Source organism: Serinus canaria, chromosome 3, assembly GCF_022539315.1.
Source record: "Serinus canaria isolate serCan28SL12 chromosome 3, serCan2020, whole genome shotgun sequence".
Taxonomy (NCBI): domain Eukaryota; kingdom Metazoa; phylum Chordata; class Aves; order Passeriformes; family Fringillidae; genus Serinus; species Serinus canaria.
Window position 1 is genome coordinate 25,664,338 of NC_066316.1, and position 14,903 is coordinate 25,679,240.

General features: G+C 36.5%; 1 protein-coding gene across 2 annotated transcripts in view; it reads left to right on the forward strand.

Moving 5' to 3' along the window:
* The window catches only part of PLEKHH2 (pleckstrin homology, MyTH4 and FERM domain containing H2), a 54,129-nt gene that overhangs the window by 21,449 nt on the left and 17,777 nt on the right, over nucleotides 1–14,903 (forward strand). The window contains exons 6-17 of one of the 2 annotated variants that reach the window (XM_030236018.2): nucleotides 1,031–1,112; nucleotides 2,648–2,830; nucleotides 4,212–5,200; nucleotides 6,198–6,273; nucleotides 6,730–6,824; nucleotides 7,460–7,604; nucleotides 9,768–9,904; nucleotides 10,983–11,093; nucleotides 11,355–11,441; nucleotides 11,959–12,117; nucleotides 12,381–12,461; nucleotides 14,601–14,780. In XM_030236018.2, the coding sequence (XP_030091878.2) occupies nucleotides 1,031–1,112; nucleotides 2,648–2,830; nucleotides 4,212–5,200; nucleotides 6,198–6,273; nucleotides 6,730–6,824; nucleotides 7,460–7,604; nucleotides 9,768–9,904; nucleotides 10,983–11,093; nucleotides 11,355–11,441; nucleotides 11,959–12,117; nucleotides 12,381–12,461; nucleotides 14,601–14,780 (2,325 nt within the window). The remainder of the gene's footprint in view (nucleotides 1–1,030; nucleotides 1,113–2,647; nucleotides 2,831–4,211; nucleotides 5,201–6,197; nucleotides 6,274–6,729; nucleotides 6,825–7,459; nucleotides 7,605–9,767; nucleotides 9,905–10,982; nucleotides 11,094–11,354; nucleotides 11,442–11,958; nucleotides 12,118–12,380; nucleotides 12,462–14,600; nucleotides 14,781–14,903) is intronic. The other variant, XM_030236019.2, reaches the window with a different exon arrangement.

A 14,903-nucleotide genomic window follows, 5' to 3' on the forward strand; every position in this document is an offset into this window, starting at 1 on the left:
TGTGGTAAGATAACCATGTCTCTGCCCTGCCTAAAGCTGCCAGCTTTGGGGTGCAGCTGTGCTTTCTCCTCCCTGGGTGGAGAATTCAAAGTTGCCTGTAAAAGTTAAAATCTTCCTCTGTTGTAGTTAACTGGAAGTTATACTCAAATTGAAAAACAATTAAGTTATTGTTTTTGAAGTAAGAAACTAGAAGGTTCTTACATAAAATATTTACTTTTCATCTGTGAGGGCTAAAGTAAATTATTTAGAAATAATTTAATAAAAGTGCCATTAAATTTAGCTAAAACTACCAGGAAAAAGTTTGGACAAAATCAAGTATGACTCAAAGTATTTACTTACTCTTTATGGAAAATCTCAAGCTAGTTTCACAGATGTGACTAAGTGTCACTCAGTGGGAAGTGGAATTGCTGGCTCCCTTCTGTGTGACAGGGGATACTCAGATTCAAATCTGCTTCCCTAATCTGGAGCAGGAGTTTGAACCAGCATATTTTACCTCCCAGTGGTAGGCTACAGCAATGGGTTGTTGGTTTTTTTATTTCCTGTACAAAGACTTTTGTTTGGTATAAAGTTTTTTGGTACCTGTTGTTGGGTTTTTTTTGTTTTTTTTTTTTTTCATTTTTGCTGTGGGATAGTAAGGAGGCATTAGGACCAGCATTCCCTCTGACTCCTCTCCTCACTCTTGGTTTTGCCAAGTGGCACAGGAGTTTGTAATTCTGGCCTTCTGCTTTTATTGAAAATGGCAATGCATTTTTCTTTTTCTCTTATTTATTAAGGATTTTTAAAGCAGTCATGGGTTTGCTTGGTTGGGGGGATGTTTTGGCAGAATTGAGCAAATAATCATTGCAGGGAATGTAGTTGTGCAGAATAAAGAATAATAATACCTAGACTGGTATTTAGAGTAGCAGAGAGGAGATTATTATTTGAGCTAGCTCTATCCTTAGATAAGCAGAAAGTCAGAGAAAACATAAAAGATATAATGACTTTAAGACTTGTTTCACCAATGGATGAGATTACATTTATATGCTTTTAGTTAGAGGTGGAAAATCAGAACCTTCGCTTGATCAACCAAAAGCAAACCAAAGAGATGAAAACAGTACAATCTAAACTGCAAGGTAAATGTACAAATCTTCTGAAAACTTCTCTCTCTATGGCATATTTCTTTCTGTTCCCTATTAATGTGTGCATCTACATGATGGAAAATATTCTGTGAAGTCACAAAGATTTCAGAGAGTATGAACTGACATCAGAGTGACAGCACATGAAGGTGTTAGGAAGGAATCAGGTGGTTTTATACTGGAAAGACACACAGACAAGGCACAATGGGTATAGTGGGGTGAATGGGTACCACTGTTACTTCAGAGGTTCTACAAGTAGTAAGGTTTTATTGCATTTAGGACAGATCTTTGCTTTCACGTCTTTACAGCATGGGTGGTCATAAAACTGTTAAAGAACACATGAATGTCAGTCTGCATTTGCTTTTTCTAGCAAATGGTCAGCTGGGAATCAGAACTTCAGTCAGATATTTTTAGTCACTACCTTTGAACTACAGTGATCCAAAATCTTAATTCAGACTCAGTATCACCAGGTTCCTCTCCAAATGGGTATAGTAAATTTAAACCTCATGAAGTGTAAATAGAAAAGAGAGGAATATTGCCTCCAATAAGCATTATTATAAAATCAAAGTTGAATTTTATTCACCACCATGTTGCCTGTTCCCCAACTTAAGTGTGTCTGAAAGTTCCCATTGTCCTCTGCACATTTGGTTGATCTGACAATTTACTATCATATGAAAATTTTGTTAATTTTCTACCTAGCCCTCATTTCTCGATAATGTACCTTACATATACATGTAAATACATAGATCTTTAGAAATGTGTGTAGAGGAGTTTGTACACACATAATATGTATAATATATGAGAATACAAAAATTTACAAATTCATATACAATGAAAGTTTTTAAACTAAAATGCACTTCTCTGTTAATGAAGAAACTGGATAGTTTTGGTTCTTTGCTATTTTTTGATAAGTAGCAACATACTTCTTCCATACACTTCTAGTCATTCTCTTCTGAGAAATTTATTTAAAGGCTTTTTGAGACCAAAACTTTTGTAGTTTCCAACACACAGTTACTGATATGGCCAAAAATATTAAGAAATTTATTACCATTTGCAGTCTTCATGCTGGTGACAGGCTATAAATTATGAACACATGGTACTGTTTTAAGCAGTTTTACAGGTTGGGTAAGGACCTTTTGTTCCTGGATCCACCACAGGGATTTTTATGAACAGGGATGGACAGATGTCATGTTTGAGGCAGTTCATCAATTTCTGCTTTCACTTTCTCTTGAAGTTCTCCTCCATAGAGGCCTTCTAAAACCTGGTAACTTACTCTTCTGTATTTTCTATGAAATTGTTAAAAGATTTTTTCTTTCTATTATTATATCAATTTTTAAGAACTAGAAACATTGCTCTGGGTTTCTCTTGATACAGTGAGATGTCAGGTAGCTTTTTTTTTCTTAGAATACATGTTTATTATCTTTTTTTCCTAAATTTTATTTACCTTTAGAAAAAAACTTTAGAGTAAAGAGAAGAGTTGCATAGCTTGTTGTATCTCACTAACACAAGATTTCTGAATTACTATTCTTCAGAAGCTACTGGTAAGAAATCTGTTACTTCAACACAAAAACCTGGAGAGTGTCAGCGACTAAGCAGTTTGACTTTTGGATGCTTTTCAAATAGAGCAAGAAGTCCTCAACCATCTCCTAAGCTTGAAGAAATAAGCAAGGCTTCATCTAAGGAGTCAGACTACCCTGAAGGCAAAAACATACCAGGTACCTTGTCATCAACACTGCCATTTTTATTCTGACACAAGTGGGAAACTAAAATCAACAACTCTGTCAATGCATCCAAACCAGCTGTTTTCAAATTGCATACCAGTACTGTCTCCCTCTTCATTGCTACTCTTCTTTTACGAGGAAGAATTCATCCTGTGGAGCTCTAGAGTCTCTGTAATACCAGTAATACATTCTCTGGCAGCATGCAGAGGCTCCTGGGTGCTTTGGCTGCAAAGTAAAGATGTGGTTGTGACCTTTGTTGTTGCTCTCGTCCTTCGCTCAAATCCTTTGCACTGCTTGTGACTTCAGGAGTAGAAGTATTCAGTATTTAGACCCAGTATTTTCTCCACAGTTAATCATGGTATCCAAAACGGCAACCTGAAGTCTTTTGAAACTCAGAAACTGAAAGAGATCCTAAGAATATTTTGTGTATTTATATTACAGTGAGTTCATTATGAAGGTGGCTATGTATTATTATTTCTATTTTTACAGGGGAGGGAATTGAAGTAAGAGTGATTTTTTTCAAGAGAAAGGATAAGACATAGAACCTTAGGCTTGCCTAGATGGAAACAGATAATTTTTGGGACTTCATTACTTAATGTGGGTGAAATTAAAATCTTTGTGTTATTCAGTCCATTTTAACTTTACACAGGTATTTAACACAGACTTTTCCAAGTGTCTAAGTAGAAAAACCCTAGTTCTTGCACCCAGTTTAATTTGGGAAGTTGCAGGCCTCACTACCAAGTTGCAAGCTCTAGTTCTCTCTTGTAAAACCAGGTAAAAGCAAAGAGCAGAAACAAAGCTATTTTTAACACAGCGTCTTTCCTGAAGTACTTTCCATGAGACTCTCTTGTGTATTTTAAGCATTCACCATTGGGAATACAATAATAGCTTCCAGAATAAATTTCTGTGTATAAACACTGTGGAAATGCTCAGAATACTTGATTTGTTAATGAAAATCCTTTCTGACAAACTTTATTAAACTTTAACTTTCCTTAGATTTAATAAAGCAGCTAAATTTGTATGCCCTCTAAGTAGTTGGCTTTTTGTTAGTTTTGTTTGTTAGTTTTCACACATACATGGCTTTAAAATATGGTTCCAGTTTGCTTATCTTTATATTTATTGACATTTTTTGTTCAGCTAGAACTTTGGGTTACATTTATTACAGTTTTTTTGGCAAACTTAATTTGCATTCAGTCAGATAAAAAAATTTATGATCTTTTTCTTAGTGTTTATTATTTACAATATTAAAAGACATAAATGTTCTCGTGCATTTGAAATTATTACCTACTTACTAGTTGCAGGCATGATGACAAAACCATTTATCAGTCAAGTTTGCTAAAGTAATTTTCTCATGTTCATTATATTTCTCCTCCAGAGAAGGATATCCTGGAAACTACCTTTGCTGGTCCTGTACACGAGACAAATAAAGGTCAGAAGTCATTGCAACAAAGTTCCTCTGGTTCAGAGCAGAACAAAAACGTGAGAACAAGCTGCTCATCCAAAGACATAGACAGTGACATGTCAAAGAACTCATGCACTACTGGGAGTGACTGGAGCTCAGATGAGGATGGAGGAGACAATAAAGGACTGAAATCCAGGTGTGCATCAACTCTTTCAAGCCACACATCTGAAGAGAACGCCAGGTACAGTAGAGTGGGAAGTGAAATGTATTTGACAGCATCTGATGACAGTAGTTCTCTCTTTGAAGAAGAGAGTTTTGATGTCAAGAGGACTCAGCAAAAGAAGCTATACTCATGGCAGCAAGGGTCCCAGAGAAAAGGCCTGAACAATCCGGGTGGAAAGTGCAACTCTGACTTCACAAGGAAAAAGAAAGACCAAGACAGTTCTTCAGATGAACTGAATAAGAAATTTCAATCACAGAGGCTTGATTATTCATCCTCATCCAGTGAGGCAAATACCCCAAGTCCAATTTTAACTCCTTCTCTGACACCCAGACACCCAATTCTAGCAACTTCTGCAGGTTCTCAATGCACAACTCCATCAGATTTTCCCTCAAATTTGCCACATCCAAAGCTACGGACTCCTAATGTCTTTAGTCTAAATTCAGTGTTAGCAAAGAAACACCTAAGCCAGCCCCAGCTGAGCTCTGACAGGATGTTTGGTAGAAACAGAAATGCCATAAGCATGATCCGTCCCTGGAGACCTCAGGAAACAGACATAGATTTGGTGGATGGAGAAGATACTGATATTTTAGAGAAAATGGAGATTAGCTGTGATGAAGGAGTGTTTACCTATGACACCACTGAAGCACAAAATGCTGAAGCCCAGGAACTTTGTGATGTGACAAAAAAGGGTGCTAGCAACAAACCTCCCACGCCTCCATTACATCGATTTCCTTCCTGGGTAAGTGTGCTTATAGAGATTTTTCCTGCTGGCAAAACTAACTTATTTTCATGACTCTCCTCTGTGATTTTTGTTGCCTCTATTTTAATTACTTTCTGTTTATTGACAAGACAGGGCATTACCTTAATTATAACTACAAGCTCAGAATCTAGTTTTATTTTCAGCACAGTATTCCTGCCACTGAAAAAAACAGTCTGCATTTTATAGACAAACCCAGTTTTTTTCATGTGACATGTAAGTTATGTATGTCTTCTTGAGTGTATCCAAGGATGTAATGCTTATGACTGCATTTATTTATTTATCTGAACACTAACACAGCCCAAGAATGGTGGTGTCAATGCCCTTGCTGTAACCACTGTACCACTCACAATCTAGACAATTAAGCTGCCAGCAGACAACTACAAATTAGAGAAGTAATTGATCACATTTCCAAGTAAAATTTTAAAGCCATCAGTCAGGACATTAAAATAGATGTTAATATGTCTTATACAAAATCCAAAATTAACTTTGTCAAAGCTCATTAATTCCACGGTTTCAGTGTCAGAGATTTATTAATTAATAATTAATTAAATATTAATTAATTATTATTCAGGAATAATACATTATGTGACAACTTCTCTATATTTTAGTGCACTTTTTGCATTATATGTTTTGTTATTGTAGCCTGTTAACATAAAATGGTCAAAAAGTTGTCTTCTAATAGCATTTCTCTGCTCCTAACACACAATCTTCCATTAAAAAACATTCTTACTGTAGTTTCTTTGGCACCTGATGATAGTATTTTTAAGAAGAAGTTACTTACATTGTATGAAAAATGTTGAAAAAGGCTATGGCTATCAGTGTACAGCACAGAAAAGAAGGATGCATTTTTTCAGCTACTATTGACAATGTCATTTTATCACATAATTGCACTAACACAAAGACTAGGAGGTTAAACAGAACAAAAGTAATTGTTGTATTTTAATTATCTACTGTCAAATCCATTCTGCTTGTATAGGAAAGTAGAATTTATGCTGTAGCCAAATCTGGTTTAAGGATGTCTGAAGCTTTCCCCATGGAATCTCTTAATAAAAGTAAGTGGTTTAGCTGTTCATTGTCCCATCGACAAAAGTTCTCTTCTTATGGTGATTCGTGAGCAAGGATCTTTAAAATGTTTTTAGAAAGGTTTAGTTAACAGCTGTTTAAAGCCTAGAAGATTATTGGTTATCTTTCCGTTGTCTTCTGGTACCTCACATCTTGACTTTGTGCTGAAATTGTACTCTGTTCATTCCAGTTTACTTTGCATTTCACTACTTTGAAGAATCTATACCGGGTACCAATTTTAAAAGGGCTAGTGTTCATGACTGCAATTTTATTTATGTTTTTAAAAGCATTGTAAATTTCAAAAAGCTATAAATCTCACATCCAAAACAGTTCAAGAGTTATTTTGCTTTTTATAGCAGTTATACAATGAAAAAAATTTAAATTTAAATTTTGTTAATTGGGGGGTGAATTAGGAAGGCAATTTATAAAATATGTTGCTTTTTTAGATGCTGTTTCACTGACTTCATGCTCCATATCTGGATTATATACTTCTCTGATATATAAGAACATCACCACTCCTGTCTACACCACTTTGAAAGGGGTAACTGTATTACTGTTTAAAGAAATTTTTAAAATACCATTAGGCTTCACATCCAGGAACTTGCAATTTCACATTTGATACTACCATGCCAAATATGTTGTAAGTTGATGTATAGAGATCAAAGACCCCCAGAAGTAATAGAAATGTCGAATAGCTGGGGAAAAAAAAAATATTGCCTATAAAATGTTACTGGCCTAGGTCAATTCTTCTTAGGTTCCTTGCTGATTTTTTCCAAAGGCTTGTTAATTATTAAGCAGAACCACATGGTGTTCAATGTCATAATTAAAAGTGTGTGTATGTGTAGAAATGTCTTTGTGTCAGTGCCAAAGCTGTTTCTAGTCACACAGCCAGCAGTCAGTAATCACAGCATTGTTTGTCTTCTGGCAGCCTTTTGTGATTTGGAAAGACCCATGCCTTGAGCTACCTCAGGTTTCTGTTTTAAAGTATGGGCGTGGTTGAGTATACAGAGGGCAGAGGGAATTCAGTTTCATGGTAATATTTTTGTGCCAAAACTCATAACCCAGGCAAGAACAGCTTTGAGTATTGTGGAGCCAGCAGAGCCCTGCCACAGTATAAAGGAAATGACTGATACCCTTTCTGCAAGGTATCAAAGGATGTTGTGTTCACTTCTGCAGAAAGCAACTCAAATAAGCAACAGCCCATTTCTAGATGAGTCGTCAGGATCTGAGGAAGAAGACAGCTCTCGGTCCAGCTCCAGGACTTCTGAGTCTGATTCTCGAAGCAGAAGTGGACCAGGGAGTCCTCGGGCTATGAAACGAGGTGGGCAAAACCATAAGGACAAGTAACTGCTGGAACTTTGGAAAACCAGGCAGTTTACAGGATTTGGTTAGGAATTGATTTCTTCACTAAACAGTGTGGACATCTAAAATGTAGGCTCTCAAAGCCCAGATCTGTTACTCAGTCAGGAGAAAGGACTGTTCTGGATGGCTTTATTGCTGTTACTATAAATACCTTTATAAGGCATTAATCTTGTTGTCATGAGGGAAGAGTGACTTGTACATCTAAAGCAAGAAGCACTATTCTATCTATACTCTGTCATGCCAAGGACTTCCTGTGACTTTTAACTGTAGAAAAATAAAAATGACTGGAAAAAAGTCGCCATCAGAAAGAAAACACAAATATATTCAAGTTTATAAAACAATTTCATGTGATCAGAAAGGTGAAAAAGTTCCCTCGATAAATTATTTGGTTCTGTCACCTCATGCCATAGAAGACTTCTTTGATTTTTACAGTTATTGTCTTAAGGTCCTGTGCAAAGATTTAGATAGAACACTTGAATCTGGTAATGTTCTGTGTTTTGTGGAAGACAGATCTCACAGTTCTAGGTGACTGTGTTTTCCATCTGCAAAAGGGAAATAATATGCTTCATAATATTGAAAGATACAGTCCTTCCTCATTAGGTGACGTTATCAGTGTTACATCTCTGGGAGTATTTCTTCACTGTGTAAACTAAGGGAGTCCAAGATCCCAGTGAGGCCAAGTGTTAAGATTCCTCATTACATATTGCTTTGGAAACACTAAATAACATTATTTGGTAGTCTCAGTTACACATGCAGAAATCCCAGTTACCAGGAGCTCCATTCAGTGACCCTGCAGCAGAGTGACAGAGCCACCAGTCCTACTCAACGTTTTCCAGTGGCAGCCACAGCTGGAGTCCAGTCCTGTTTCCAGTGATGTACTTTTGCCACATTAGTGTGAAAAGGACCCATAGATCCTGCTTCCCAGCAGCTCCATCCTGCTGAGCAGAAACCAGTGCCATGGCTGCTGACATATCTCATGTTACGTGCTTACACAACAGGAGAGCTAAATTTTTTAATTAAGCTGGTTTCACCTACCCTTTATATCAGTGTCTGTAAAATGGAGCCATTCCTTTTGTTCATGCTTTCTTCCCATAAAATAGTCCTTGCATTGTTTTGTGGGTGGAAACCTTTCTTAACCACAAACACATATGTACATATCTTGTTGACATCACATTCTTTAAAAATCTAGGCAGCCACACATTTCACCAAAAGCATGATTAGCTCACTGCAATTTGTTATGGAAGATCCATCATGAGAAGAGAAGAACCCATTCTCAAAGTCTTGGTGGCTTACCCAAGCAATAAATGAGAAAAGCCTTTTTTAAGAATAAAATTGGCAAATGAGTTAGGAAATTATTGAAACAAAGGAAAAAAGGCTTTTCATTTCTGTTTTGGAGAGTATAACCTTGCAGAGGGGAACACTAGTCCTTACCAAAGAAGACGTTTTACATGCATGAAAATATTTCTGTAATGAATGAGGGAGGAGTTTGAATTTTTATTACTGATCCACTAGAGCTGAAAGCAGGGTGCATTTTTTTCAGGTTTAAAGGTAATAAACTCTAAAATCCCTCTGAAATACGAAAATCAAACTTTTAAAAAACCTTGGTATACAAATCCATACCGATTGCAAAACACAGTCACCTCCAGTTTCAACACAAAGCAGATGTTGAGTAGGACTTCTTAGTACCCAGGCAGTTGCCTGAGAAATCTGGATGCTATAGTGAGTAAGAGAAAGTGCAGGGGGAAGGTTGCTTAGTTTAATTAAAGATCCTGGGGTTTTTTTCTAGACAATGAATATGATTCATGGCACTAAGTCCCTCCTTAAAGAAGCTGTGGTAATGTAACAGAAGGTGATAATATAGAGAAGACATTTTTTTGTTGTTCCATTTACAAGGGACTTCACTGTTTAATTAGGAATAAAATGAGAATTGGCACTGTGCTTATAGTTCAGTGTCCTGATATTCTAAAAAATCCTTGGTTCCTGATGGATTTATGTTGATACTTATGTTTGCCTGCAGATTCTATTTAGATGTTTTTTCTGCATGGCTGTTCTGATCTCAGTTGTTTCTAATATAATAAAAAGAATATATCAAGAACTCTCTTTCTGAAATAATTTACCACAGGTGCATCTCTGTCTTCTGTGACCTCAGAAAGTGACTATGCTATTCCTCCAGATGCATATTCAGTAGATACAGACTATTCAGAGCCAGAGCAGAAACTTCCTAAGACCTCGTCCTCATCTAGTGATAATGGAAAAAATGTGAGTACTGAAGTTCTGTGAAGAAGTGCACCTGAGGTACTGTGTGTATATTTATGTTCAAAGACTGCTACCAAACCTTTTCATTCAGTCTTGCTGACTCACAGACTGCCTTATGAGTACAAACAGCAAAATACACCAACAGTGTTAGCCAAGTAAGACTGCAGTTAGTGAAGGAAAGTGGAAGATCATTCTAAGCTTTCCTTATATAATGAAGGAAAAACAGGTCAACAGCTCCAGAATACAATTCAAATTACTTGAAATTTCCTTTTTTGGAACCAGGTCTGCTATCAGATTGCATATGAAATACTCAGAACAGTTTAAAATTATTATTTGAATAGTTAGGTGAGTGGAAGGGCATTCCAAGAAGGAGCTGAAGTCATCAGTGGAAATCGATGTGCAGTAATAAATTTCCATCCTTTCCTCATACAGGGAAAACATTAGAGAAATCCTAAGTAGAGTAATATGTGAAGACAGGCCAAAGAAACCAAACTATTATGAGATATTGGTCAGCCTCCAGGAGCTTCTAATGGCTTGTGTTAGTAGTTAGTGTCTTAACATATATGTGCATTGACTACCTGCTGATGCAGAGTATTTTAGGCTTTCTTCACAGAGCAAAACTGTGAACTCTCTTCTGCAGAGGTACACACTAGAGGTTTGTCTGTGAGGAGCTCAGAATTACAGTGCTTTATATCTGGTTTTCAGGTTAGGACCTGGAGTTGGGGAAAAAAGAATACATTTATCTTTTATTCATCTTGCTCCTTGTTTAATATAAACAACTAGAAAGTAAAATCATCATATTCTTCATTCTTTTGTATAGTTTGGGGCACTTACTCTCCTTCATGTACTATAACAATAAGTAGGGATATTCATTAGTTATCCCATGTGCGTGACATTTGTCCTAACTGATGCCTGTAAAAATGTTTTTCTTGGATTAAAAGTTTTATCAAATACTATAATTATTATTTAGCATGCTTTTAAGTCATTGATATATCTCTGTGTGCATATTTACACCTATTTCTGAGGGGCAGAGGTATATATTTCTATCTAACCACTTTTTATCCAACTTCTAAACAACCAGGAACCTTTGGAAAAATCTGGATATCTGTTAAAAATGGGTGGTAAAGTAAAGACCTGGAAGCGACGGTGGTTTGTGCTTAAAGGAGGTGAACTGCTATATTACAAATCTCCAGTAAGTACATGTAACTTACCTGTTGTTTTGTGTTAGATTGTTTACTGATAATCTAAGGCTGCTAGGAGGAAAAAAAATGCACTTCTGGTTTCTGAGCTGTTAGGGAGTGATTCAGTACTCACTTCCTCAAGAGGTGTACAAGGTACACAATGTCTAACTAGAAAGTACTTATCAAGATTAATGTTTAAATTAGTCCTATATTGATTTATTGCTGTTTGTTGGTAGATTTAAAATATTCTTTTTCCATTCTTTCCATACCAGAGTGATGTTATTCGAAAGCCTCAAGGTCAAATTGAGCTAAATGCATCCAGCCACATTGAAAGGGGTGATGGAAAACAAACAATTCAGGTGCCTTCTTTTCTCTTCTGTTGCTGTTTCAGCATTCCCTCCATTTCCAAAGCCAGCCCCTTGTTCCAGTCCCTGTTGCACTGGAAGTCCAAATGCAGACTTGGAATTAAATAATCAGTGCTTTTCATTTGAAACCAAAGAATTGTTTCAGTGACAGAAAATATAAAAAGGCCTACCTGGAGTCTTTTTTGTATTGCCACAAAGGTTAGATCATCACATATGGGATAGAAATAAAGAGAGCAGTTGTGGGGTCAGCCACTGGGGTAGAGAGAATTCATTTGCCTGAAAGGAGAATTGAGTTTTCTCAACTTGATGTCCTGGAACTTCTCAGATAAAGATTTAAAATGAGTGTCTCTGTTCTGTCTGGTCATGGAATGTTTCATTACTAAAAAGTACTTCAGGGAAGATAAATTCCCTGAAGTTGTGAAGCTGCATAGGGTGGTGTATGTTAAAAATCCCACACTGTGGGGTCAAATAAGTCAATTCTTGAAGCTCAAGACTCCTTGTTACTACACAGCTGACCACAGAGAAACGAACATACTACCTGACTGCAGATTCCCCCAACATCTTAGAGGAATGGATCAAAGTACTGCAGAATGTTCTGAAAATACAGGCTGCCAGCCCACTCTTTGTACAGTCTGAAATCAAGCCAACCATGAAAGGATTACTGACAAAGGTAGGAAAACACTTCTTCCCCCAGTCTGCTTTTTTTCAAAGCTGTTTAGGCCAACAGTGGCCTTACTGGGCTTTTGATGAGCATCTCATCTAATGCTCTGATTCTTTTGCCCTTAATAGAGTTACACAGTTTTAATGTTACGTCCAGTGATGTGGATACGAATTTGATCCAAGACATGCATTCCCAATATCATCAAAGTTCAGAGATGGTGAAAATAGTCAGTATTTCTGTCTGTGATTATTACTGATGTTCTGTAATTACAGGTGAAACATGGATATTCCAAAAGGGTTTGGTGTACCCTAGTTGGAAAAACTTTGTATTATTTCCGTAATCAAGAAGACAAGGTAGGTCCCTTTCTTGTTTATTCAGAGAATGTAGACTTTAAACAGAAACCTACTGCTTTATTAAGGTACAGCTGGCCTTGGTATTATAGACAGATTGTCAGGCTAGAAGATTCTGCCTAATAGACAGCAATGCAGATCACACCCATTGGTCTCTCTCTACAGGATGTGATCCATGTTATGCTTGTTATCCCTGGATGAAGGGGGACACTGGTTTGCCTGAAGTTCAGGTGTTCCTTTCTGACAGGCATCAGAAAAGACCCAGCTGTCATGTAGTTATGGAAGCAGACCCTTTCTTATGTCTCTTGCAGTGGGCAGTGACTGCAAGTTTCAAGAATTTAAATGTTCTTTCTGTCCCTCAGTTGACTTCCAGATCCCGTTCTTTGGTATGTCACTATATGTCCACAGTGCTGCAAGAGCTAGGACACTTCCTAGACATCACCTGTCCCTTTGCTCCCAAGGCATTGCATTTTGTCATCAAGAAACATCTTTTTAATGGAGGCAGGTCAGAAACAGGATTTTGAACAGTCCACTGAGCCATTATAAAAAAAAAATCAGTAGAAATTCTCATATTTGTACTTCTGTTTGAAGAAGATAATCTCACTGGAGTAAGTAATTCATAGTTTTTGCATAGAGCCTGTTACTCCCTTTGTCATCCTTTCCTTTTATAGCAATTTTAAACCTCAACAAAACCCCATTTCTAGAACTGTATGGATAAGATAGCAGTAGCCATCCATCAAAACATTTTATTTTAATTGCTCTTCAAAACAATGTAAAACAGAATTTAGGAATCAACTGGCTAGAGTATAATCTCAAGCTCATCCTACAGAGACATTAAAATTAACTTACAGTTTCTCCTAGGGAAAAATCTCTGTTTAACATATCTGAATTTATACATTTTTACCACTGAGTATTTTGGCATTGTAGCATGCTCTTTAGTCAAGAATTTTGCTGGATTCTTGTGAATTTTTCCCTCACATCTGGAAAAAGTTTAGCTGCCCTTTTAAAGTAAAATTGAAACAAGTTTGCTAACTTGGAACAGAATGAGAATTCAGCTTTTGTAAGCAGAATATGTATGAAAAGTTTTCCAAGCTACTTTATTTCTAATGTTCAACAATATGCTAATTAAAATCATGTTTTTCTGTAGCTGACTGGGGCTGTGCAGAAATAAATTACACAATCTGCAGTGGTTAATACAATAATGGAATCCATTTAATTGACCTCCTTTCAAAATGGAATTCAAACTAAAAAGCCAGCCAATTGTGTTTTAGTTAAACTTGGTGAATAAATCAATCTTGACTACTTACATGTGAAATGACATCTTTTGATTCTCAGAATCTTATCTTACTCAAAAAGTTGAATGCTTCAGAAGCACTACAGAAAATACAAATCACCACATCATTTTTTAATCCTTACCAGTGCTGCAGTTGGAGAGGAAGGAGTTTTGTGTAGAGCAGCCAGTCAGCCTCTCTCAGTCCTGTCACTCAGCTGTGGAGAGATTTCATGCTGTATTTATGTTTGTTGAGCCTTCCTGTTGATAAGGGCTATGAAAGAATTACTTCTGTGAAAATTTCCTCTTGAATGGCTTTTTTAGATAAAGTATTTTCTGCTAAATGATGCTAACTACATAAACATCTCAACATTGAAGCTCTATGACCTCTCAGACTGGAGAAAGAAACCAACTAGAAGGTCTATCACACAAAAAATCCAACTTTTGAATTTAGAGTATGAACAAACCAGATACATCAACAATACATTCCTGTCCTCTAAAATAACAAGATCATAATGAAAGTTCTAGGCTTGACACAGGAATTTTTTGTTTGGAACCAGGTTTGGGAACTCCGAAGAAGTTCTCTCACCCTAACATGCATTTATTGCATTAGCTATATATAGAGGCAGATCTGGAAAAGATTTTGAAAACCTCATTTTCAGACTTTGGCACATATCAGTCTCATTTTGCTCTCTACAAGATCTGAAAATGAGTAAATACAAATTGGTACAGATGGTAGTTCATGTTTTAATTTCTATTTGCAGAATAAGAAAAAATTGTGTATAGTAATAAATATAATAATATATAATACAAAAACAGTAGGCACTGAAACAAACATTACCCCTCACACCAATTTTGATATTTCCTTTTAGTTTCCTCTTGGTCAAATCAAGCTTTTTGAGGCAAAGGTTGAAGAAGTTGATAGATCCTGTGATTCTGATGAAGATTACGAAGCCAGTGGTCGCAGTTTATTATCAACCCATTACACTGTTGTTATCCACCCCAAAGACCAAGGACCCACTTATCTTCTTATAGGATCCAAACACGAGAAGGTAATAAATGGATGTTTTTATTGAGTTTCAGTAGCACATCTATGAGTATGGTGCTGTGATATGAATATTTCTAGAGGAGGACAAGGACTGCAAGTCACATGGATTGTATTTTCATATCATAAG